At 39.2% G+C, this 25,858-nt stretch overlaps 1 protein-coding gene across 2 annotated transcripts in view; it reads left to right on the top strand.

Moving 5' to 3' along the window:
* Positions 1-25,858, top strand: part of UHRF1BP1L (UHRF1 binding protein 1 like) — a 111,330-nt gene that overhangs the window by 26,250 nt on the left and 59,222 nt on the right. For both annotated transcript variants that reach the window (XM_025403257.1, XM_025403258.1), the window contains exons 2-7: positions 12,785-12,947; positions 17,488-17,526; positions 18,586-18,677; positions 22,945-23,134; positions 23,980-24,120; positions 25,647-25,817. In XM_025403257.1, coding sequence (XP_025259042.1) covers positions 12,785-12,947; positions 17,488-17,526; positions 18,586-18,677; positions 22,945-23,134; positions 23,980-24,120; positions 25,647-25,817 — 796 coding nt within the window. The remainder of the gene's footprint in view (positions 1-12,784; positions 12,948-17,487; positions 17,527-18,585; positions 18,678-22,944; positions 23,135-23,979; positions 24,121-25,646; positions 25,818-25,858) is intronic.

The raw sequence follows: 25,858 nt of genomic DNA, 5'->3' as shown, positions 1-25,858 counted from the left end.
TTGGAAGGAAGTATGTGCAGCCCTCACTAAAAGAATGAGGAGTTATGCTCCATCTCCCTGAGGCTAGAATATCTATGTAAATTTTTTGGAACTTTTCTGCCAGGGAGATTTCTCTATTTTTTCCAAGTTATTTATTTATTTAATTATGTGTTTGTATTAGTGTAGACTTCTGTATTTTTATTTTATAGTTTGTGTTATTATCCAGTACTGTTTTATTTATTTCGTTGCTCAGGTTCTTTCAGCTTTGGCTATTGGTAATTCTTTCATATGGCTCCTCTGTCCCTTCAACTGATTTATTTTTATATTGGCCTTATATCCTACAACATTGCTATACTCATTTTTTTAGTTCTGGCAATGTCTTTAATAATTCTGTATGATTTTCTACACAGGTGATCATGTCATCTGGGAAAAATAATTTTACTACTTTTCAAAACCGGATGCCTTTTATATTTTTTTCTTACCTTATCGTGTTGGCTAGAACCTTCAATACATTGTTGGAAATAAGTGATGAGAGCAAACACCCTTGCCTTGTCCCTGTCATAGGGGAAAAGCAGTTTTAGTCTTTTCTCATTACGTGTAATTTTAGCTGTAGAGTTTTTGTAGATGTCCTTTAGAGTTTTGGGGAAGTTCTCTTCTGTTCCTGTTTTGTTAAGAGTTATTTTTTCATGAATGGGTGTTGACTTTTGTAAAATGCTTTTTTGGGCTCTATTGAGAACATGATATAATTTTACCTTTTTTTTTTTTTTTTTTGGAGACAGGATCTTGCTCTGTTGCCCAGGCTGGAGTATGGTGGTGTTATCTAGGCACCAGCTCCAGCTCCTGGGCTCAGATGATCCCTCTTACCTCAGCCTTCTGAGTAACTTGGACTACAGGCCCTTGCTACTATGCTTAGCTAACTTAATTTTTTGTACAGATGAGGTCTCACTATTTCTGGGCTAAAGCGATCCTCCCATGCCAGCTTCCCAAAGTGTTGGGATTACAGGCATGAGCCACTGTGTCTGGCTAGATTTTACTTCTTTTTTTTTTTTTTTTTTTTTTGAGACAGAGTCTCATTCTGTCACCCAGGCTGGAGTACAGTGGCACAATCTTGGCTCACTGCAACCTCCGCCTCCTGGGTTCAAGCGATTCTCCTGCCTCATCCTCCCGAGTAGCTGGGATTACAGGTGTGCACCACCACATCCAGCTAATTTTTTTTTTTTGTATTTTTAGTAGAGATGGGGTTTCACCATGTTGGCCAGGCTGGTCTCAAACTCCTGACCTCAGGTGATCTGCTCACATTGGCCTCTCAAAGTGCTGGGATTACAGGTGTGAGCCACCTCGCCCGACCTAGATTTTACTTTTAATGTGGTGAATTGCATTAGTTGGTTTGTGGTTGTTAAGCCAACCCTCATTTCTAAAATAAACACTTGGTGAAGATGTATTATACTTCTGTTTTTTTTTTTTCTCAGACAGGATCTCACTTTCTCACCAAGGCTGGAGTGCAGTGGCAGGATCACAGCTCTGCAGCCTCAATCTCCCCGGCTTAAGCGATCTTCCTACCTCAGCCTCCCAAGTAGCTACAGGCCTGTGCCACCATGCCTAGCTAACTTAAGAATTTTTTATAGAGACGAGGTCTCACTATGTTGCCCAGGCTTGCCTGGAACTCCTGAGCTCAAGTGATCCACCTGGCTTTTTGGCCGCCCAAATTGCTGGGATTGCAGATGTGAGCCACGATGCCCGGCCTATACTTATTTATTGTTTTAAACTTTAGTTCATACCTTGGCTTGTGAAATCATTTTAGTTATGATCACTATTTTATTTTTTGAGACAGAGTTTCACCCTTTCGCCTAGGCTGGAGTGTGGTGGTGCGATCTCAGCTGACTGCAACCTCCGCTTCCCAAGCTCAAGTGATTCTTCTGCCTCAGCCTCCCAAGTAGCTGGGATTACAGGCGCCTGCCACCACATCTGGCTAATTTTTGGTATTTTTAGTGGAGACGGGGTTTTACTGTGTTGGACAGTCTGGTCTTGAACTGCCAACCTCAGGTGATCCACCTACCTCAGCCTTCCAAAGTGCTGAGACTACAGGCGTGAGCTACTGCTCCTGGCCAATCACTGTTTTAAAAGACTGAAATAGAACATAACAGACTATTAAAATACTGCTTCATGAAATTTTGGGCCTTTTTTTTTGTTTGTGTACTTACTAAGTTGTTATGTATAGTGTATTTCTTGCCTTAGGTTATGTCAAAAAATTGGAAAATCCCTTAACTAATTCACATTGTGAGCCTGGAGATAATGAAGTACTTCAGATAATGAAGTGTTATATTAAAAGAGGTACACCTGGAGTGACAGGAGTGTAGGTGATTAAAGGAGAAAATGAAGAAATAGGAGTTTCTGTAGAAAAGCCTTGATCTCGTGTCATGGTTTTTATCTCTGTCAGTTCGTTTATGGCCTTCTCTGCATTGATTATTCTAGTTATCCATTCTTCCATTCTTTTTTCAGGATTTTTAGTTTCTTTGCGCTGGGTACGTAGTTCCTCCTTTAGCTCTGAGAAGTTTGATTGACTGAAGCCTTCTCCTCTCATCTCGTCAAAGTCATTCTCCGTCCAGCTTTGATCTGTTGCTGGTGATGAGCTGCATTCCTTTGGAGGGGGAGATGTGCTCTGATTTTTTGAATTTCCAGCTTTTCTGCCCTTTTTCCCCATCTTTCTGGTTTTATCTGCCTTTGGTCTTCGATGCTGGTGACGTACTGATGGGGTTTTGGTGTGGGTGTCCTTTCTGGTTGTTAGTTGTCCTTCTAACATTCAGGACCCTCAGCTGTAGGTCTGTTGGAGATTGCTTGAGGTCCACTCCAGACCCTGTTTGCCTGGGTATCAGCAGCAGAGGCTGCAGAAGATAGAATATTGCTGAACAGTGAGTGCTGCTGTCTGATTCTTGCTCTGGAAGCTTCGTCTCAGGGGTGTACCCCGCTGTGTGAGGTGTGAGGTGTCGGTCTGCACCTAGTGGGGGGATGTCTCCCAGTTAGGCTACTCAGGGGTCAGGGACCCACTTAAGCAGGCAGTCTGTCCCTTCTCAGATCTCAACCTCCGTGCTGGGAGATCCACTGCTCTCTTCAAAGCTGTCAGACTGTACCCAGAGGTGGAGTCTACAGAAACAGGCAGGCCTCCTTGAGCTGCGGTGGGCTCCACCCAGTTCCAGCTTCCCTGAGGCTTTGTTTACCTACTTAAACCTCAGCAATGGCGGGCGCCCCTCCCCCAGCCTCACTGCCGCCTTGCAGTTAGATCTCAGAATGCTGTGCTAGCAATGAGGGAGGCTCTGTGGCATGGGACCCAGAATCTCTGGGACACATTTAAAGCAGTTTGTAGAGGGAAATTTATAGCACTAAATGCCCACAAGTGAAAGCTGGAAAGATCTAAAATTGACCCCCTACCATCACAATTAAAAGACGTAGAGAAGCAAGAGCAAACACATTCAGAAGCTTGCAGAAGGCAAGAAATAACTAAGATCAGAGCAGAACTGAAGGAGATAGAGACACAAAAAACCCTCCAAAAAATCAGTGAATCCCGGAGCTGGTTTTTTGAAAAGATCAACAAAATTGATAGACCGCTAGCAAGACTAATAAAGAAGAAAAGAGAAGAATCAAATAGACGCAATAAAAAACGATAAAGGGGATATCACCACGGACCCCACAGAAATACAAACTACCATCAGAGAATACTATAAACACCTCTACGCAAATAAATTAGAAAACCTAGAAGAAATGGATAATTTCCTGGACACTTACACTCTCCCAAGACTAAACCAGGAAGAAGCTGAATCCCTGAATAGACCAATAGCAGGCTCTGAAATTGAGGCAATAATTAATAGCCTACCGACCCAAAAAAAGTCCAGGACCAGACGGATTCACAGCTGAATTCTACCGGAGGTACAAGGAGGAGCTGGTACCATTCCTTCTGAAACTATTCCAATCAATAGAAAAAGGTAGGGAATCCTCCCTAACTCATTTTATGAGGCCAACATCATCCTGATACCAAAGCCTGGCAGAGATACAACAAAAAAGGAGAATTTTAGACCAATATTCCTGATGAACATCGATGCAAAAATCCTCAATAAAATACTGGCAAACCGGATCCAGCAGCACATCAAAAAGCTTATCCACCATGATCAAGTGGGCTTCATCCCTGGGATGCAAGGCTGGTTCCACATATGCAAATCAATAAACATAATCCAGCATATAAACAGAACCAAAGACAAAAACCACATGATTATCTCAATAGATACAGAAAAGGCCTTTGACAAAATTCAACAGCCCTTCATGCTAAAAACTCTCAATAAATTCGGTATTGATGGAACATATCTCAAAATAATAAGAGCTATTTATGACAAACCCACAGCCAATATCATACTGAATGGGCAAAAACTGGAAGCATTCCCTTTGAAAACTGGCACAAGACAGGGACGCCCTCTCTCACTACTCCTATTCAACATAGTGTTGGAAGTCCTGGCGAGGGCAATCAGGCAAGAGAAAGAAATAGAGGGTATTCAGTCAGGAAAAGAAGAAGTCAAATTGTCTCTGTTTGCAGGTGACATGATTATATATTTAGAAAACCCCCATCATCTCAGCCCAAAATCTCCTTAAGCTGATAAGCAACTTCAGCAAAGTCTCAGGATACAAAATTAATGTGCAAAAATCACAGGCATTCTTATACACCAGTAACAGACAAGCAGAGAGCCAAATCATGAATGAACTTCCATTCACAATTGCGTCAAAGAGAATAAAATACCTAGGAATCCAACTTACAAGGGATGTAAAGGACCTCTTCAAGGAGAACTACAAACCATTGCTCAGTGAAATAAAAGAGGACACAAACAAATGGAAGAACACACCATGCGGATGGATAGAAAGACTCAATATCGTGAAAATGGCCATACTGCCCAAGGTAATTTATAGATTCAATGCCATTCCCATCAAGCTACCAATGACTTTCTTCACAGAATTGGAAAAAACTGCTTTAAAGTTCATATGGAACCAAAAAAGAGCCTGCATTGCCAAGACATTCCTAAGCCAAAAGAACAAAGCTGGAGGCATCACGCTACCTGACTTCAAACTATACTACAAGGCTACAGTAACCAAAACAGCATGGTACTGGTACCAAAACAGAGATATAGACCAATGGAACAGAACAGAGTCCTCAGAAATAATACCACACATCTACAGCCATCTGATCTTTGACAAACCTGAGAAAAACAAGAAATGGGGAAAGGATTCCCTATTTAATAAATGGTGCTGGGAAAATTGGCTAGCCATAAGTAGAAAGCTGAAAGTGGATCCTTTCCTTACTCCTTATACGAAAATTAATTCAAGATGGATTAGAGACTGAAATGTTAGACCTAAAACCATAAAAACCCTAGAAGAAAACCTAGGTAGTACCCTTCAGGACATAGGCATGGGCAAGGACTTCATGTCTAAAACAGCAAAAGCAATGGCAACAAAAGCCAAAATTGACAAATGGAATCTAATTAAACTAAAGAGCTTCTGCACAGCAAAAGAAACTACCATCAGAGTGAACAGGCAACCTACAGAATGGGAGAAACTTTTTGCAATCTACTTATCTGACAAAGGGCTAATATCCAGAACCTACAAAGAACTCAAACAAATTTACGAGAAAAAAACAAACAACCCCATCAAAAAGTGGGCAAAGGATATGAACAGACATTTTTCAGAAGAAGACATGCATACAGCCAACAGATACATGAAAAAATGCTCATCATCACTGGTCATCAGAGAAATGCAAATCAAAACCACAATGAGATATCATCTCACACCAGTTAGAATGGCGATCATTAAAAAGTCAGGAAACAACAGGTGCTGGAGAGGATGTGGAGAAATAGGAACACTTTTACCCTGTTGGTGGGATTGTAAACTGGTTCAACTATTGTGGAAAACAGTATGATGATTCCTCAAGGATCTAGAACTAGAAGTACCATATGACCCAGCCATCCCATTACTGGGTATATACCCAAAGGATTATAAATCATGCTGCTATAAAGACACACATACATGTATGTTTATTGCGGCACTATTCACAATAGCAAAGACTTGTAATCAACCCAAATGTCCATCAGTGACAGACTGGATTAAGAAAATGTGGCACATATACACCATGGAATACTATGAAGCCATAAAAAAGGATGTGTTCTTGTCCTCTGTAGGGACATGGATACAGCTGGAAACCATCATTCTCAGCAAAGTATCGCAAGAACAGAAAACCAAACACCACATGTTCTCACTCCTAGGTCGGAATTGATCAATGAGATCACTTGGACTCTGGAAGGGGAACATCACACACCGGGGCCTATTATGGGGAGGGAGTAGCGGGGAGGGATACCAATGGGAGTTATACCTGATATAAATGACGAGTTGATGGGTGCTGACAAGTTGATGGGTGCAGCACACCAACATGGCACAAGTATACATATATAACAAACCTGCACGTTGTGCCCATGTACCCTAGAACTTAAAGTATAATAATAAAAAAAAAAGTAATAATAATAATAAAAAAGAAAAACCTTGATCTGTTTCTTAGTTTTGATTGAAGGGATCTTGATGGTTGCATGTTGAGGTCCATGGGCTATGAATGGATTTAATTAGTTACAGATAATAACTTAGTGATCCTAGCCAAAGTACTTGGCAGTCTGTCAGATTTGGGGAAGTTTTTCTGAAAACATCTTCTCTTGTATGACTTTAAAATGTGGTTTTAAGGTATTTTCCCATCTGAAAGTATTGTTTTGAATAAAATCAAACAGAAGCTGTTAAATTAATTTGCTTGCTTAAAGATACTGGTTCTTATAAAAACTCTTCATATGATAATGAGAATTTCATCCTTGTAGGGACACATAGTCTTGAGATACTAGCTAGTGATTTCAATTACTGGTTCATATTAAGGATGTGAGTTGGGCCCAGTTGACGAGAATGGAAAATAATGGAGAAGAATCTTTTCAGTACCTTTCAGTTCTAAAACATTGTGGCTATGTGTTTCTCAGTCACTGTCCATTATTAATTTATAAGTTTGATCCCAAAGTGGTCTATTTGTTTCAAATTTCTGGAGGAAAGAATATGATTGAATAGCCTAGATGCCATGTCAACCTGTAAATCAATCACTATAACCAAGGAAGTATGTTAAAAAGTATCTTAGATGTGTATCTTTCCTCTGTGTATACAGTTTTTCCCAGAAGAATGAATTGCTGTTAGCTGGGTAGCCACTCCAAGAGGTATTTATTAATAACAAGCTAAATAATTGAATTATAACCATTAAATATTGAATTATAGTGTTGAAATAATTTATTTTCTAGGTGACTAAAATTAATCATTTTCTTTAAGGCAGTGGTTCTTAGCATATTTTGTGTCCAAAACCCCCTTTGAAAGTCTGATAAAATATTGTAGACTCCTTGAAGCCTATCTAATACCTGCAGATTAAGAGTATCTACTTTTTAAATTTATTAATTAAGCAATCTAACGTGCATTGGTAAATTCCCTGTAACATCTAGTTTTTCATGTTATACCATGAAATATTGAATAATGGGAATTGTTTTTTTCTTTTTTTTTTCTGAGACAGGGTGTCGCTATGTTGCCCAGACTAGTGTCAAACTCTTGGCCTCAAGTTATCTTCCTACCTTGGCCTCCCAAAGTGCTGGGATTAGAAGCCTGAGCCAAACTGCCTGGCCTGTATCTTAGTCTTAATAATTGTGAACACTTACTGAGTTATTACTCATATTGGGGATCATAACTAGCATTTTACATGTTTTGGGTTAATCCTTAAAACAACTCTGTGAGGCAGGTACTATTATCCCTATGTTACAGATGAGGAATCTGAGATATAGTTTAAATAGTAAGCAGTAGGTAGCATTTTACCTCTTGTCGAGATGATTCTTTTTTATTTTTTTATTTTTTGAGACAGAGTCTCACTGTCTCCCAGGCTGGAGTGCAGTGGTGCAATCTCAGCTCACTGCAACCTCTGCCTTCTGGGTTCAAGTGATTCTCCTGTCTCAGCCTCCAGAGTAGCTGGGATCCACACCCGGCTAATTTTTCTGTATTTTTAGTAGAGACGGGTTTCACCATGTTGGCCAAGCTGGTCTCGAACTCCTGACCTCAAGTGATCCAACCACTTCGGCCTCCCAAAGTCCTGGTATTACAGGCGTGAGCCACCGCGCCCGGCGGTGAGATGAGATTCTTTTTGTGTGTGTGACAGGGTCTTACTCTGTCATCCAGGCTGGAATACAGTGGCACTATCGTGGTTCACTGCAGGCTTGACCTCCTGGGCTCAGGTGATCCTCCCACCCCAGCCTCATGGGTAGCTGGGACTACAGATGCGTGTCACCATGGCTGGCTAAGTTTTGTATTTTTAGTAAAGATGGGGTTTTGTCATGTTACCCAGGCTGGTCTTGAACTCCTGGGCTCAAGCAATCCACTTGCCTCAGCCTCCCAAAGTTCTGGGGATTACAGGCATGAGCTCATGTGCGCCTAGCAAGCTGAGATTCTTTTTTTTTTCTTTTTTTTTCGAGATGGAGTCTCGCTCTGTCACCAAGCTGGAGTGCAGTGGTGCAATGTCAGCTCACTGCAACCTCCGCCTCCCGGGTCCAGGCAATTCTCCTTCCTCAGTCTCCTGAGATTCTTGACTTTTTGTGCATTTATTCTCTCTTCCCTTAACCAAAGTATAAATCTTTGATTATATGGACCTTTTGTTTTGTTTTGTTTTGCCCTTAAATGTTTACTTAGTACAGTGCACATAATTTAGACCCTGATAATGGTGTATTGATTGTAAAATGTATAATCTAAATCAAGTCTATTTTTTTCATTTGCTTGGAAATTTTATTGAGTTGTTAGCTATTATTTCTGTTTTTTGTTTTGTCTTTGAGACAAAGGCTCTGTCACTCAGGCCTGGAGTGCAGTGGCACAATTATGGATCACTGCAGCCTTGACCTGCCAGGCTCAAGCAATCCTCCAAGCTCAGTCCCCTGAGTAATGGGGGCTACAGGAGTGTTCCATTATGCCTGACTAATTCTTTTTAAAATTTTTTGTAGACACAGGGTCTCACTAATATAGTGGCTCACTAATATACAGACCAGCCCAGGCTGGTCTCAAACTCTTGGGCTCAAGTGATCCTCTCGCCTTGGCCTCTCAAACTGCTGAGATTTCAGGCATGAGCCCCTGCTCTGGCTAAATTACATATATTTTAATCCTCTTCATTTTTCACTTTTGCTATTGGCAGGCCAGTCTTTTTTGGTTTCTCTTGAACTTTTGTCTTTATAAAAGTGATACACGCTTGTTATAGAATACTTATACAGAAAAGTATAAATAAGGAGAAGTAAATCTAGGCTGGGTGTGGTGGTTCACACCTGTAATCCCAGCACTTTGGGAGGCTGAGGCAGGAGGTATCGCTTGAGCCCAGGGATTCGATATCAGCCTGAGCAACATAGTGAGTCCCTGTCTTTAAAAAATAACTAGCTGGGGCTGGGCACGGTGGCTCAGGCCTGTAATCCCAGCACTTTGGGAGGCCAAGGTGGATGGACCACGAGGTCAGGAGTTAGAGACCAGCCTGACCAACATGGTGAAACCCTGTCTCTACTAAAAATACAAAAATTAGCCAGGCATGGTGGTATGTGCCTGTCATCCCAGCTTCTCAGGAGGTTGAGGCAGGAGAATCGCTTGAATCCAGAAGGCAGAGGTTGCAGTGAGCCGAGATCGTGCCACTGCACTCCAGCCTGGGTGGCAGAGCAAGACTGTCTCACAAAAAAAAAAAAAAAAAAAAGAACTAGCTGAGTGTGGTGGCATGTGCCCATGGTCCCAACTGCTTCAAAGGTGAAGGTTGCAGTGAACCAAAATCAAACCATTGCACTCTAGCCTGGGCAACAGGGTGAGACCCTGTCTCAAAAGAAATAAAATAAATAAACAGATTAGCTGGGTGTGGTGGTCCCAACTACTTGGAAAGCTGCGGAGGGAGTATCACCTGAGTCCAGGAGGTTGTGGCTGCAATGAGCCATGATCACACCACTGCACTCCACCCTGGACAACAGAGAGAGACCCTGTCTCAAACACAAAAACAAAAAAATCTAAAACTCCACCAGCCATAGGTAGTCATGGATTTTATGATGCATTTTTTACATACTAGAAATTATAGCACATAATTTTGTGACTTGAATTTTCATCAAACATTATAAGCATTTCTTTATATGATTGGCAACATATATTACTTGATAAGTATGTATTAATAATATGGAGTATTATGATTAGATGGGTTATCCTTCTTGGGACATTTAGATTGTTTTCATTTTTTTTTTCCTGTAAGTATCCTTGAAATGAACATTCTTGTACATACCCAATCAAGGTATTGCCTGATTTCTTCGCTAACCCATGTTTCACCTCCATGCCCATATTCCTCCATGCCCAAGACTAAGGATATATAGTCAGATGTTAGAATATATAGTCAAATGTTCTATTTTTAAGTTATTCAAATTAGTCTGTTGTCCATCCTTCCTTCCCTATAAGTATTATAGATTACAGTATTTCTGATACATTTTTCAATTCCGCTTTATATCGTGTTCCCTCCCGTCTTAGAACCTTTATGCATTTTATTCCTCTGCTTGGAATACTTTCTTTCCCTACCCCGTTTTCGTCCTTGCCTAGTTAACAACTTCTCTTCCTTTAAAAGTTCCTGTTTCAGAGAAGCTCTGGATTAGAACCCCTGCTATATTCTGTCTTAGTTGTGCCATTTGATCTGTCTCACCAACTAAACTGAACACTCCACAAGGGTAGGGACCTCAAGTGTACTGCTTCCCAGTATGTGTGTCTGCATAATGAATTCTCAATACATACTTACTGAGTGTTGTCTTTTGGCTCTAATATTCTGCCTCAGGGAAGTGGCAGGGTTTTTGTTTGCTTGTTATCTATGGCTAGGAGTGGCAGCCTATGAGAAAGTGTCATGGTATTGAATCAGGCATGATCAGAAGCAAGTGTAATACAGCTCAGCATCATTGGTCAAACACATGTGTTAAATGATTGTTGTATTTCTCAGTTGACATCCTGTGAGAAGATATGAATTCACATAGAATCTGGCTCAAAAATTCTGGTTTGGAGTCACTGGAGAAACATGAGTTTATTGATTGGTATTCTTGTTGACAAGTAGGGCATGTAAATAACCCAGTACATACTATTGCTGTATATTTAATTTCCAAAAAAAGTAAAGACTAACTCTTGTTAGCCAGTAGTTTAGTTTTTTCAGCAATTTCACTTTTGAAAACGTATTTGTTGGACATAGTAATTTTTTATTTTTCAGGGTTGTTTGGAAGATAAAGTAATGTATATGAATGTATTTCAAAGTAGATGTGTAATTTATTATCATTGTTAGTTGTGATATTAGGCAAATAAGTTCAAGTTTCTCCTTATGTTTACTCATTCAAAAATGAGGGTAAAATTAGTATAGATCCTAATAGGTTATCATGGGAACTAAATGAAGTAGTCGTGTATATGCCAAGAGCTTGGAACACAGTAAACCCTTGGAAAATGCTCACTGTTATGTTAATTATTTCCAATCTTTTTTTTCTTTTTTTCCTGAGACAGGGTCTTGCTGTGTCACCCAGGCTGGAGTGCAGTGGCACAGTCTCAGCTCACTGCATCCTCCACCTCCTGGACTGAAGCGAAACTCCCACCTCAGCCTCCCGAGTAGCTGGGACTACAGGCATGCGCCAACACGTCCAGCTAATTTTTTTTGTATTTTTAGTAGAGACCAGGTTTTACCATGTTGGCCAGGCTGGTCTTGAACTCCTGCCCTCAAGTGATCCGCCCTCCTCAGCCTCCCAAAATGCTGGGATTATAGGTGTGAGCCACCGTGTCTGGCTGCCTTTGTCATTTCTTTGTGTTACAAACATTCCAGTTATAGAGTTAATTACTTTAAAATGTACAATAAATTATTGTTGACTGTAGCCACTTTTTTTGCTGTTGAATACTATATCTGTCTTAGTCCGTTTTCACACTGCTATGAAGACCTTCCTTGAGACAGTAATTTACGAAGAAAGGTTTAATTGACTCACAGTTCTGCATGGCTGGGGAGGCCTCAGGAAACTTACAATCATGGTGGAAGGTGATGGTGAAGCAAGGCACGTCTTATATGGTGGCAGAGAGAGAGAGAGAGACAGAAACTGCCAAACACTTTTAAATCATGAGATCTTGTGAGAACTCACTCCCTAACTATCATGAGAATGGCATAGGAGAAACTGCCCCCATGATCCAATCACCTCCCACCAGATCCTTCCCCTGACGTGTGGGGATTACAATTAGAGATGAGATTTGGGTGGGGACACGGAGCCAAACCATATCAATATCGTATTCATTCTACCTAATTGTGTTTTTGTATCCACTACCCATTCCCACCCCCGCTCCCCCCAACTACCCTTTCCAGCCTCTGGTAACCATCATTTCTACTCTAGATCTCCATGAGTTCAATTGTTTTAATGTTTAGCTCCCACAAATGAAGAAGAGTGTGTAAAGTTTGTCTTTCTGTGCCTGGTTTGTTTCACTTAACTGTAATGTCCTCCAGTTCCATCCATGTTGTTGCAAATGACAGGATCTCATTCTTTTTTAAGGCTGAATAATACTCCATCGTGTATGTGTACCACATTTTCTTTAACCGTTTGTCATTGATGGACATTAGGTTGCATGCACTGCTATTTTTAGTGCTCTGTATATTTGAAAAAATGACTCTGGAGTGTACTAACTGACACATAAATAAATGTCAATGTATATTCTCTTTCAGATTTACCAAAAATTTATCTCCTGACAAGATAAATCTAAGTACCCTTAAAGGAGAAGGTGAACTGAAGAATTTGGAGTTAGATGAAGAAGTGCTCCAGAATATGTTGGATTTGCCGACATGGCTTGCTATCAACAAAGTTTTTTGTAATAAAGCATCCATCAGGGTGAGACTTTGATATCTGTGGCTTGATATTTGTAGAAGGACTTTTATGTTTTCTTTCTATATTTTGGCTCTTTCTTTTAAAATACTTAATTTTAGATAATTCTGTAAAAACATTTTTATTAATATAATTTCAAAAGAAAGATACCTTTGCATAAAGTTGTGCCTTATATTTAAAGGCATATATTAACTACTTTATAGGTCTTAATTTTTGTTTAAATGTGATTCCATTAATATTTTTAAATTATTAATTTGTTAATAATTGCATCCATTTGGTACATGTTCAAAGATAGTTTTTTCTTAAGTTTTATTGTCAAATGGGACAATCTAAACTTGTAGTGAGTTGCTGGGCATGGTGGCTCACACTTGTAATCCCAGCACTTTGGAAGGCTGAGGTAGGCAAATTGCTTGAGCCCAGGAGTTTGAGACTAACCTGGGTAACATAATGAGACTGCATCTCTACTGGAAAAAAAAAAAATAGCCCAACATGGTAGCACATGCGTCTGTAGTCCCAGCTACTTGGGAAGCTGAAGCAGGATGATCAGTTGAGTCTAGAAGGGTGAGGCTGCAGTGAGTCATGATTGTGCTACTGCACTCCAGCTTGGGTGATGGAGTGAGACCCTGTCTCAAAAAAATTTTTAAAAAGTAGTGAGTAAATACTTTCTCAAATGAAGACATGAGAACTAATAAATTTGCAGTTTTATCCCTTTTCTTCATTAGTTTCTTTTTCATTTTGAGATTTTTTTTTTTTTTTTTTTTGGAGACAGAATCTTGCTCTGTCACCAGGCTGGACTGCAGTGGCATGATCTCAGCTCACTGCAACCTCTGCCTCCCAGGTTCAGGCGATTCCCCTGCCTCAGCCTCCCAAGTAGCTGGGATTACAGGCACCTGCCACCATGTCTGGCTAATTTTTTTGTATTTTAGTAGAGATGAGATTTCACCATGTTGGCCAAGATGATCCTCAATCTCCTGATCTCGTGATCCACCCACCTCGGCCTCCCAGAGTGCTGGGATTACAGGTGTGAGCTACCGTGCCTGGCCCATTTTGAGAATGTTAAGGGTTTCTGTTTATTGTTAGTATCATTCCTATTATTATTATTATAACTTGTTATTCTACTTACCCTTTTTTTTTTTTTTTTTTTTTTTTTGAGACGGAGTCTTGCTCTTGTCGCCCAGGCTGGAGTGCAGTGGCACTGTCTTGGCCCACTGCAACCTCTACCTCCCAGGTTCATGCGATTCTCCTGCCTCAGCCTCCCAAGTAGCTGGAATTATAGGCACATGCCACCACACCTGGCTAATTTTCATATTTTTAGTAGAGATGGGGTTTCATCCTGTTGGCCACGCTGGTCTCAAACTCCTGACCTCAGGTGATCCACCACTCGCCTCTGCCTCCCAGCATGCTGGGATTACAGCATGAGCCACCATGCCTGACTGACTTCTACTTATCTTTAATCGTATGTCAATTTGTGTCACTTATTGGTTATTGGTCTTAAAGATGAGGCTTTATTTGAGAGTTGTCTGCTTAGTTGAAATACTGCATGCTGATTGTTCCATAAAACTAAAATTTGGGCTCCTAAGAAAAGATTATAGAAAAGTTCCTATATCCTTTGATGGTCACTTTTAATTTTTGTTCTACCCTTTGGAAACCTAAATATCTACAAAGACTTGACACTTTTATTTTAGTAATTTTTTTCTATTTCGATAGCTTTAGAGATACAAGTGGTTTTTGTTTACATGAGTGAATTGTATAGTGGCGAAGTCTGGGATTTTAGTGCACCTGTCAGCCGAGTAGTGTACTTTGTACTCAGGAAGTAGTTTCATCCCTCACCCCTCTCCTACCTTACCCGCCTTCTGAGTCTCCAAAGTCCATTATGCTACTCTGTATGCCTTTGCGTACCCATAGCTCCCCTCCCACTTAAAAGAACATGTGGTATTTGGTTTTTCAATTCCTGTTACTTCACTTAATATAATGGCCTCCAGTTCTTTTCAAGTTACTACAAAATACATTATTTTGCTCTTTTTTTTTTTATGGCTGAGTAGTATTCCATGGTATTTACCACATTTTCTGTATCCACTCGTAGGTTGATGGGCACTTAGATTGATTCCATATCTTTGCAATTGTGCATTGCGTTGCATTAGACGTGTGTGTCTAGGTATCTTTCTTTTTTTTTTTTTTTTAATAGAATCATGTTTGGAATGAGGACCAGAGTCTTTTTGATATAGTGACTTCTCTTCCTTTGGATAGATACCCACTCAGTAGTGGGATTGCTGGATCAAATGGTAGATCTACTTTTAGTTCTTTGAGAAATTTCTATATTGTTTTCTATTGAGGTTGTACTAACTTATATTCCTACCAGCAATGTATAAGCATTCCTTTCTCATCACTTCCGTAACAACAGCTATTGTTTTTCAACTTTTTAGTAATGGCCATTCTGACTGGGAAAAGGTGGTGTCTCAATGTGGTTTTAGTTTGCATTTCCCTTATGATTACTGATTTTCAGTATTTTTTCATGTGGTTGGCCATTTGTATATCTTCTTTTGCAAAATGTCTGTTCATGTCCTTGCCCACTTTTTAATAGGCTTATTTGTTTTCTTCTTGCTGATTGTTTGAGTTCCTTGTAGATTTTGAATGTTAGTCCTTTGTCACATGCATAATTTGTGAATATTTTCTTTGTCAGATGCATAGTTTGTGAATATGGACAATCTGTAGGTTGTCAGTTTACTCTGATGATTATTTTTTTGTTGTGTAGAAGTGTTTTAGTTTAATTAGGTGTCATTTATTTTTGTTGCATTTGCTTTTGGGGTCTCGGTCATAAATTCTTTGCCTAGGCCAATGTTCCGAAGAGTTTTTCCTAGGTTTTCTTCTAGAATTTTTATGGTTTCAGATCTTAGATTTAAAGCTTTCATTTATCTTGAGTTAATTTTTGTGTACAGTAAGAGATAGGGATCCAATTTCATTCTTCTACATGTGGCTATCCAATTTTTCCAGCACCATTTATTGAATATGGTGTCCTTTCTCCAGTTTGTGTTTTTGTATGCTTTGTCAAAGATCAGTTGATGGTTAGTATTTGGCTTTATTTCTTGCTTCTCTATTCTGTTCCATTAGCCTATGTATTTAGTTTTCCATTGGCCTGTGTATTCTGTTCAATAGAACAGAATACTTTGCTCTGTTTTGTCCCATTGGTCCATGTGCCTATTTTTATACCTGTTCCATGCTGTTTTGGTTAGTATAGACTTGCATAATTTGAAGTTGGGTAATGTGATGCCTCCAGGTTTGTTCTTTTTGCTTAGGATTGCTTTGGCTATTTGGGTTCTTTTTTGGTTCCATATGAAGTTTAGGGTTGTTTTTTCTAATTCTGTGAAAAATGATGTTGGTACTTTGAGAAGATTTGCATTGAATTTGTAGATTGCTTTGGGCAGTATGGTCATTTTCACAGTATAGATTCTTCCAGTCCACGAGCATGGAATGTATTTCCATTTGTTTATGTCATCTATGATTTCTTTCCACAGTGTTTTTAGTTCTCCATGTGGAGATCTTTCAACTCCTTGGTTAAGTATATTCCTACGTCTTTTTTTTTTGTAGTAGTAGTAGTTATTGTAAAAGGGATTAAGTTCCTGATTTGATTATCAGCGTGGTTTTTGTTGGTTTGTAGCAGTGCTAGTGATTTGTGTACGTTGATTTTGTAACCTAAACCTTACTGAATTTATTTATTAGATCTAAGAGTCTTTTGGAGGCAAAACTTGACATTTTTAGTACAGGGTATATTTCAACATTATATATTTGATGTTTCCTACATTTTATATTAATGGCCTAACTTTTGTATTTATCTTGAATATTTACAAAATGATTGCTCAGAATTCTAGGATTAAACAGGTTGTTAAATGGACAGAACACTGATTATGTTTTGCTGGGAACTCTTCGTTTAAATTATGATATTAAGATTTGTTTTAAGGATTGTTTAAAAAAAGATATTTAAAATAACCTGAAATTGGCCGGTGTGGTGGTGCATGCCTATAATCCCAGCACCTTAAGAGGCTGAGTTGGGTGGATCATTTGAGGCCAGGAGTTAGAGACCAGCCTAGCCACCATATCAAAAACACTGTCTATACTAAAAATACAAAAATTAGCCAGGTGTGGTGGCACTTGCTTGTAATTTCAACTACTGGGAGGCTGAGGCAGGAGAATTGCCTGAACCCAGGAGGTGGAGGTTGCAGTGAGCTGAGATCACGCCACCTCACTCCAGTCTGGGCAACAGAAAGAGACTCTGTCTCAAAAAAAAAAAAAAACAAAAAAAAAGAAAAAGAAAAAAGAACTTACAATTTCTAATCAAAAGATGACAGAAGATACAGGTAGTAATAATTTCTTATATAAAATGGGTACATCTGATTTCAAAAGTATGAGTGACTCAGTTTATTTTGTAATTTAAGAAAAGTGATTTTATATAATTTGTTGTGTCTGTCCTATATGAATATAACACCTGTATTGATTACTGTTTACATTATTTTCTTCTTAGTGATACATCTTAAAAATTTTTCATTTGTAGATCCCATGGACAAAACTGAAAACACATCCCATCTGTTTGGTGAGTTCTGAAGCCTCTTTAGAAATAAACATTTTTATATATACATTATCTAGCTACTCTGTTCATAGTAAACTTTTGTTTCATGGACATATAGTCTGGATTTTTCACCAGTTAGCTTTCATTTTATTTTGATAGGACTCAGATTTTTCATCCTTTAAATGAGAAGTTTTAACATTAAAGTAGGAGCATCTTTAAAGTGTTTCAGGTCTAGAATACTATGTTCTAAATTGGCATAGTATTTTAGTGCATCATTTAACTCTTTGTTGATGTACCGTGGGATTATTCTTTCAATAACATTTGATCCAGACTGTCTTTGTTTCTCCTTTTACTGATCTAGTAAATTATGAAATATGTTCTTTAATATACTTTGCTTTTTAAGGAAAGTTGAAGAAAATCAATCATTTGTTCATTCATTTAAAAAATATAATGATCAAGAACATGAATAAAACAAGACAGTTTCAAATAATAATAAATGCTATATGTGAAATAGAGAATGAAGAATGACTGGAGTTGTGTTAGTGATGACTATTAAGGACATTAGATCTTTCTTCAAGGAAAAAAGTATCACCCTGAGAAAGAACTTTTTCCATTATGGGGGGTGTTTATTTTTTTCACATTTCCTGCTTATTTTATATTTCCCATAGTTTTGTGTCTCATAGCTCAGATCTTAGATTGTAATAAGCTTTTGGGGGTAGTTCAATCCTATTTATTAAAATATAATTTTATCAATGAATATATCTGGGAGTAGAAAGTCTGTTTTCATGAAATCTGATCATTTCAGTAGTTAATGGCTATGTCTTGATTCCTCCCTGCTCCATACATCTGTAATACACACAGTTTTTCCACTAGATAATAAATGCCTTGAGAACGGAGTGAGTGCTTTGTGTTTTTTTGGCATTTGTCTTTTTAGACCTGTAAAGAGACACTTAAATGACTCTGCTCACTTACTGTTTACTTTCTTCCTAAGGAAAAATGAAAGAGAAAATAATCTTACATAATACTTTAATAATATACATAAAATAAAGAATCTAATTGTTTACATTTTAACGTTTTTATTAGTCCCTGGATAAAGTAATAATGGAAATGAGTACATGTGAAGAACCAAGAAGCCCTAATGGCCCATCGCCAATTGCAACTGCTTCAGGACAAAGGTAAGCTACTTCTGTTCATCTGCATGACTGCCAAAGCGAGTTATTTTCTATAGTCAACTCCGTTATTGGCAGTAACAGTACATATAAAAAAAAAAAAAAAAAAAGCCTTAACCTCAAATTGCCTCTATTTCAGTCAGCTCTCCCATCAAACATTTTGCAGTTTTAGTTATATACATTGCAAAGTTGCAGATTTGACTTTTAACTTCCTTTATTCATCTTGTTTTCCTTGCTATTATTAAATAATAGTGATTAATGGCAGAGCAGCAGCAGAAAATGGAAGCAGAAGAATTTAGGCATTCTATAAATAAGAGAGCCTCTGATCAGTTTCTCTGCATATCATTTTGTGTGCATCAGTGGAACTTTTATGACTCTTAAGAGTTAAGTTGGGAGGCCAGGAGTGGTGACTCATGCCTATAATCCTATCACTTTGGGAGGCCGAGGTGGGTGGATTGCCTGAGCTCAGGAGGTTGAGACCAGCCTGGGCAAAACGATGAAACCCTGTCTCTACTAAAATACAAAAAACTTTATGGGCATGGCGCTGTGCACCTATAATCCCAGTTACTTGGGAGGCTGAGACAGGAGAATTGCTTGAACCTGAGAGGCAGAGGTAGTAGTGAGCCAAGATTGTGCCATTCCACTCTAGCCTTGGCGTGCAATGGCAAGACTGTCTCAAAGGAAGGAAAAAAAAAAAAAGAATTTAGTTGGGCTTGGTGCAGTGGTCCACGCCTGTAATCCCAGCACTTTGGGAGGCTGAGGTGGGCGGATCACCTGAGGTCAGGAGTTTGCAACAAGCTTGACCAACATGGTGAAACCCTGTCTCTGCGAAAAATACAAAAATTAGCTGGGCGCGGTGGTATCCGCCTGTATTCCCAGCTACTGGGGAGGCCAAGGCAGGAGAATTGCTTGAACCTGGGAGGTCAGGGCTGCAGTGAGCTGAGCTTATGCCACTGCACTCCAGCCTGTGTGATGGAGAGAGACTCTGTCTCAAAAAAAAAAAAGAGTTAAGTTGATGCCTTAAATTATAGACCTTTTGGGTGACTCTAAAATTCATTAAGTTTAAAATGTTTTTGCTTTCCACAGGTTATATTTTGATAGATGAGAATCGGATACTAATAAAGCAGAAGTATGGGGACCATTTCATAAAGCCTTTTTGAAATGTTAGAAGCTATTAAAAATTTTTAAATAATATATTGTCTGCTTTTTTGCACTCAAGTTAAATTTCGATCTAGTACTATACATGATTTTCCTGCAACAGGATTTCTGCATTATTTTTGCATTCACATCAGTTGTTCACATAGATTTTTAATGTGATTGATGCCTCTTTGTGTTGCGTCAAATGGCAGCTCTGAACATGTGTAGTATTCTAGGTGTTATGTAAAACCGTTGATAAAACTTTTCTTGAGGGTGAATGCATTCATGTGTGTACACAGACACACACTCACTCACTGCTCTTTTACAAAGGTTGAGCCACCTTTATGTTAGTGCATGCCATGAGAATACCTACAGTGCATGCCATGGGAATCTAATGGTGATTCATTCCACCATTAGATTTATCAGATGTGCAGGTTTATCAGATGTGCAGTTTATATTTGGACTACAGATACTAGTGACTGGGAAAAGAGCTTTCATGTTAACTTCTTTGTAATGTAGCATCATCCAGCAACTTCAGATTTTACAGGTTCAAGTATGATTCCAGGTTTCATAGAATAGTTGTTGGCCTTTAGGTTGGCTAGTCAGAAAGAACTAAAATGAATCATTTTGTCCTTGTGTGCTTAGTATAGTCGATAGTGTCCTCTCTAATTCTTGTTTTTATAGTATCATAAGCTTTATAATTTTGACTTTGTAATCATGTGATGATTTAAACTATTTAAATCATCCTCATATTTTGATACATGGCAGTGTGGTTAATCTGTTTCAGCATTTTTCAGACTTGCCTGATTGTAACAGTCATTTAGAGTGCTTATTAAATCTACAAAGTCTCTGAAGCTCCTTTTCTTGAATTTCTGATTTAATAGGTCTGGAATGGATATCAAGAGAATGAATACATTCATTGAGTGGTGTTCAGAGTAAAAAAAAAATGGAATATGAATATGTATTTTTGGGTCTCACTCCGTTGCCCAGGCTGGAATGCAGTGGCACGATCTTGGCTCACTGCAGCCTTGACCTCCCAAGCTCAATCGATCCTCCCACCTCAGCCTCCCAAGTAGTTGGGACTACAGGTGCGAGCCACCATACCTGGCTTGTTTTTTGTATTTTTTGTAGAGATGGGGGTCTCCCTGTGTTGCCCAGGCTGATTTTAACTCCTGGGCTCAAGCAGTCCTCCTCCCTTTGCCTCTCAAAGTACTTGGATTATAGATGTGAGCTACTGTGCCCAGCCAAAAAGTCTTTTACATTTTAAGAAGAGTATTAAAAAAAAAAACTGTGCAGCTCTGAGAACCAGAAAAGGTTTAGAGAATGAGAAGAGTGTTTTTTTAAAAAAATTATTTTTTATTTTATTTTTTTAGACAAGGTCTCACTCTGTTGCCCAGGCTGGAGTGCAGTGGTGCCATCTCAGCTCACTGCAACCTCCACCTCCCATACTGAAGCGATCCTCTCAGCTCAGCCTCCAAAGTAGCTGGGACTACAGGCACGTGCCACCATGCCCAGTTAACTTTTTTGTGTTTTTAGTAGAGACGGGATTTCTCCTTGTTGGTCAGGCTGGTCTCAAACTCCTGGACTAAAGTGATCCACCTACCTTGGCCTCCCACAGTGCTAGGATTACAGGTGAGAGCCACCATGCCTGGCTGAGAATAGCATTTTTTTTTTTTTTTTTAATAACTTATGTCTAACTAGACTAGATCGTTGTGTTTGAGGTTTGTTTTCCTTTTTTTTTTTTTTTTTTGAGATGGAATCTCTCTCTGTCACCCAGGCTAGACTGCAGTGGCACAATCACAGCTCATTGCAACCTCAACCTCCTAGCCTCAAGTGATCCTCCTACTTCAGCTTCCCAGTAGCTGGGACCACAGACATGCACCATCATGTCCAGCTAATAAATTAATCAATTAGTTAATTAATTTTGAAACAACATCTCGCTCTGTTGCCGAGGTTAGAGTGTAGTGGTTCCATCTCAGCTCACTGCAACCTCTGCCTCCTGGGCTCAAGAGATCCTCCCACTGCAGCCTTGTGAGTATCTGGGACCATAGGCAAGTGTTACCATGCTCAGCTAATTTTTAAATTTTCTACAGAGATGAGATCTCTCTGTGTTGCCCAGGCTGGTCTTGAACTCTTAGATTCAAGTGGCCTCCCAAAGTGCTGGGATTACAGGCATGAGCTACCATGTGTGGCCTTTTAAAATATTTTGTGGAGACAGGGATCTTGCTATATTGCCCAGGCTGGTTTCGAACTCCAGGTTCAAGAGATCCTCCTGCCTTGGCCTCCCAAAATGCTGAGATTACAGGCGTGAGCCACCAGGCCCAGCTTAGATTATTGTTTTAATAAAAAACATTTATTTTTTTCAATATAAAAATGAATGATAAGCTGGGCCTGGTGGCTCACGCCTGTAATCCCATCACTGTGGGAGGCCAAGGTGGGCAGATCACCTGAGGGCCAATATGGTGAAACCCCATCTGTACTAAAAATCCACAAAATTAGCCAGGTATGGTGGTGCGTGCCTGTAATTCCAGCTACTCTGGAGGCTGAGGCACAAGAATTGCTTGAACCTGGGAGGTAGAGGTTGCAGTGAGCTGAGATCATGCCACTGCACTCCAGCCTAGGTGACAGAGTTGAGACTCTGTCTCAGAAAAATAATAATAATAATAATAATATGGTGTTGTGCAAATTGTCTTGTCTGTCTGTCTATCTATCTATCTATCTATCTATCTATCTATCTATCTATCTATCTATCTATCTATATTTTTAGAAAGAGTCTTTCTCTGTCACCTAGGCTGGAATGCAGTGTTGCGATCTCAGCTCACCACAACCTCCACCTCCTATGTTCAGGTGATTCTCGTGCCTCAGTCTCCCAAGTAGCTGAGATTACAGGCATATGCCACTGTGCCCAGCTAATTTTTTGTGTGTGTGTTTTTTTTTTAGTAGAGATGGGGTTTCACTGTGTTGGCCAGCCTGGTCTTGAACTCCTGGCCTCAAGTAATCTGCCTGTCTCAGCCTCCCAAAGTGCTAGGATTACAGGTGTGAGCCACCATCTCCTACCAGCAATGTGCAAATATTAATAGAACTTTTAAAGATTAGTTTTGTCATTAATGTATTTTATTTTACTTTGTTTTTCCAGTGAATACAGCTTTGCTGAAAAAGTAGTTGAGGGAATTACTGTTTCTGTAAATTCTATAGTCATCAGAATTGGAGCAAAAGCCTTCAATGCTTCATTTGAACTTTCTCAGCTTCGGATCTATAGTGTAAATGCACACTGGGAACATGGAGATTTAAGATTTACTCGTATTCAGGATCCACAGAGAGGAGAGGTAACATTTTTTTTCTTTCTTTTTCAAATGTTTCATGTAGTGACAAGTAAAAGAGAACGATTAAAGAAATCACATCTTATGGTTGCCTTTTAACTTTGCATTTCTCTATATTACTTTTTTGGGGGAGGGTACGGGGGAGACAGGGTCTCACTCTGTAGCCCAGGCTGGAATGCAGTGGCGCAGTCACGGCTCACTGCAGCCTTGACCTCCCTGGGCTCAGGTGATCCTCCCACCTCAGCATCTTGAGTAGCTGGGACTAAAGGCATGTACTACTGCACCCGTCCAATTTTTGTATTTTTGGTAGAGACAGGGTTTTGCTATGTTGCCCAGTCTGGTCTTATACTGGGCTCAAGCTGTCCACCTGCCTTGGCCTCCCATAGTGCTGGGATTACAGGCCCGAACCATTGCACCCAGCTCTCTGTATTACATTTAATCATTCAGTTACAAAATGTGCACATTTTAATGCTTTTACTGTAGTAAATCTTTCCATTTAAAGCCCTATTTTAACTTCTCAGCTACTCAGAATTGAATTTTTTAATTCCCCAAACTAAAATATGTTGTTTAGTTCTTTCTTGGTAACATGATTTAATGCATTTGAGCTTTACATTAACTGAATTGCTTAGAATAAAAGCATTAACAGCTTTACATATGATGAATATGAATATGAAGATGTGTAATTGACTTTGATGGAATAATACAATTTACAAAAATAAAAACATGGTGAATATATCTAAAATGTCATTTGAAAATTAATTGAGAATATACATTTGCTTTGTTTTTAAACTACATTTTTCTCATTCTGTTTTGTATGAGTAAGTGAAGTTAAATCTCTGTGTTCTCCTTAGGTTTTGACTTTTAAAGAAATAAATTGGCAGATGATAAGAATAGAGGCAGATGCCACCCAAAGTTCACATCTTGAAATTATGTGTGCTCCTGTTCGATTAATAACCAACCAATCAAAAATCAGAGTCACACTTAAAAGAAGGGTGAGTCAACAAGATTACATTTTGGATTCATGTGTTAACTCTTGGATTTGACTTTTTGATTTGTGTGTTAACTATTAGTTAACTATAGGAAATTTTAAATAATGTCTTAGGTGAAATATTGGCATACTACCAGCGGCATATTAAAATAATGCAAAATAAAAGGAGGTATGGTTACTCAGATAATATTTATAGAAAATTGGTATAATGTTCTTCAGTCTTAGGTTTAATAGATTTTTCAAAGGTTTTTTGTTGTTGTTTTTATTTTTATCTTATTTTGTTTTTTTTGAGATGAGCTCTCACTGTATTGCCTGGTCTTGATTGCAGTGTCATGATCAAGGTTCACTGAAGCCTTGACTTCCCAGGCTTAAGTGATTGTCCCACTTCAGCTTCCCAAGTAGCTGGGATTACAGGCACGCACCACCATACCTGAATAATTTTTTAAGTTATTTGTAGAGATGAGATCTCATTGTATTGCCCAGACTGGTCTTGAGCTCCTGGACTTACGTGATTCTCCTGCCTCTGCCTTATTTTTATTTTTATTTTTGGAGATGGGGTCTTGCTGTGTTGCCCAGGCTGGAGTGCAGTGGCACAGTCCTAGCTCACTGCAGCCTCGAACTCCTGGGCTCAAGGGATCCTCCTGCTTTAGCCTCCCAAGTAGCTGAGACTACAGGCATGCACCACCATGCCTAGCTAATCTGTAATTTTTTTTGTAGAGACAGGGTCTCACTATGTTGTCCAGGCTGGTCATGAATTCCTGGCTTCAAGCACTCCTTCTGTCTTGACCTCCCAAAGTGCTGGTATTATGGGTGTGAGCCACGATGCCTGGCCTAAACATTTTTATTTTTGGTAAACTGAATCTATTTCTCAGTTGCCAAATATTTGTTGAACATTTACTGTCTTATAATTTCATTTCTTCTATTGAGTCTTTGAATACAAGTAATTATATAATTTATCAGCTATAAATGCAAAATTAAGTTATATAAGTGCTATATAATTTGTACAAGGATTTGTCTGTCTTTTGTTACCACTGCTTCTCTAGTAGTAGGAGATATTCCTTTCATATTATAGGAACTCAGTAAATACTACCTTTTTTTTTTTCTTTGGAGACAGAGTTTCCCTCTGTCACCCAGGCTGGAGTACAATGGCACTGTCTCCACTCACTGTAACCTCTGCCTCCTGGGCTCAAGCAATTCTGCCTCCACCTCCCAAGTAGCTGGGATTACACAGGTGTCCACCACCACACCTGTCTGATTTTTGTATTTTTAGTAGCGACAGGGTTTTCACCATGTTGGCCAGGCTGGTCTCGACCTCCTGACCTCAGGTGATCCACCTGCCTTGACCTCCCAAAGTGCTGAGATTACAGGCATGAGCCACCATGCCCGGCCAGTAAATACTTCTTGTATAAAGGAAGAATCCATATTTAATTCTATTCAAAAAGGTTTTGAAAACATTTTTTGAATACAAATGTATTACAAGGTTTATATCTTGGCTTAATTTTATAAAACATGTTTTTTTTCCCCCTACAGTTAAAGGACTGCAATGTCATAGCAACGAAGTTAGTTCTAATATTGGATGACTTATTATGGGTTTTAACTGATTCCCAGTTGAAAGCTATGGTACAATATGCAAAGTCTCTTAGTGAAGCAATAGAAAAATCAACAGAGCAAAGGAAGAGTATGGCTCCTGAACCTACACAGGTATGCTGTAAAATTAACAGGAAAAATACTTACTTTACATG

This window comes from Theropithecus gelada, chromosome 11 (assembly GCF_003255815.1).
Source record: "Theropithecus gelada isolate Dixy chromosome 11, Tgel_1.0, whole genome shotgun sequence".
In the NCBI taxonomy this organism is placed as follows: domain Eukaryota; kingdom Metazoa; phylum Chordata; class Mammalia; order Primates; family Cercopithecidae; genus Theropithecus; species Theropithecus gelada.
This window is presented reverse-complemented; position numbering and strand designations above follow the sequence as displayed.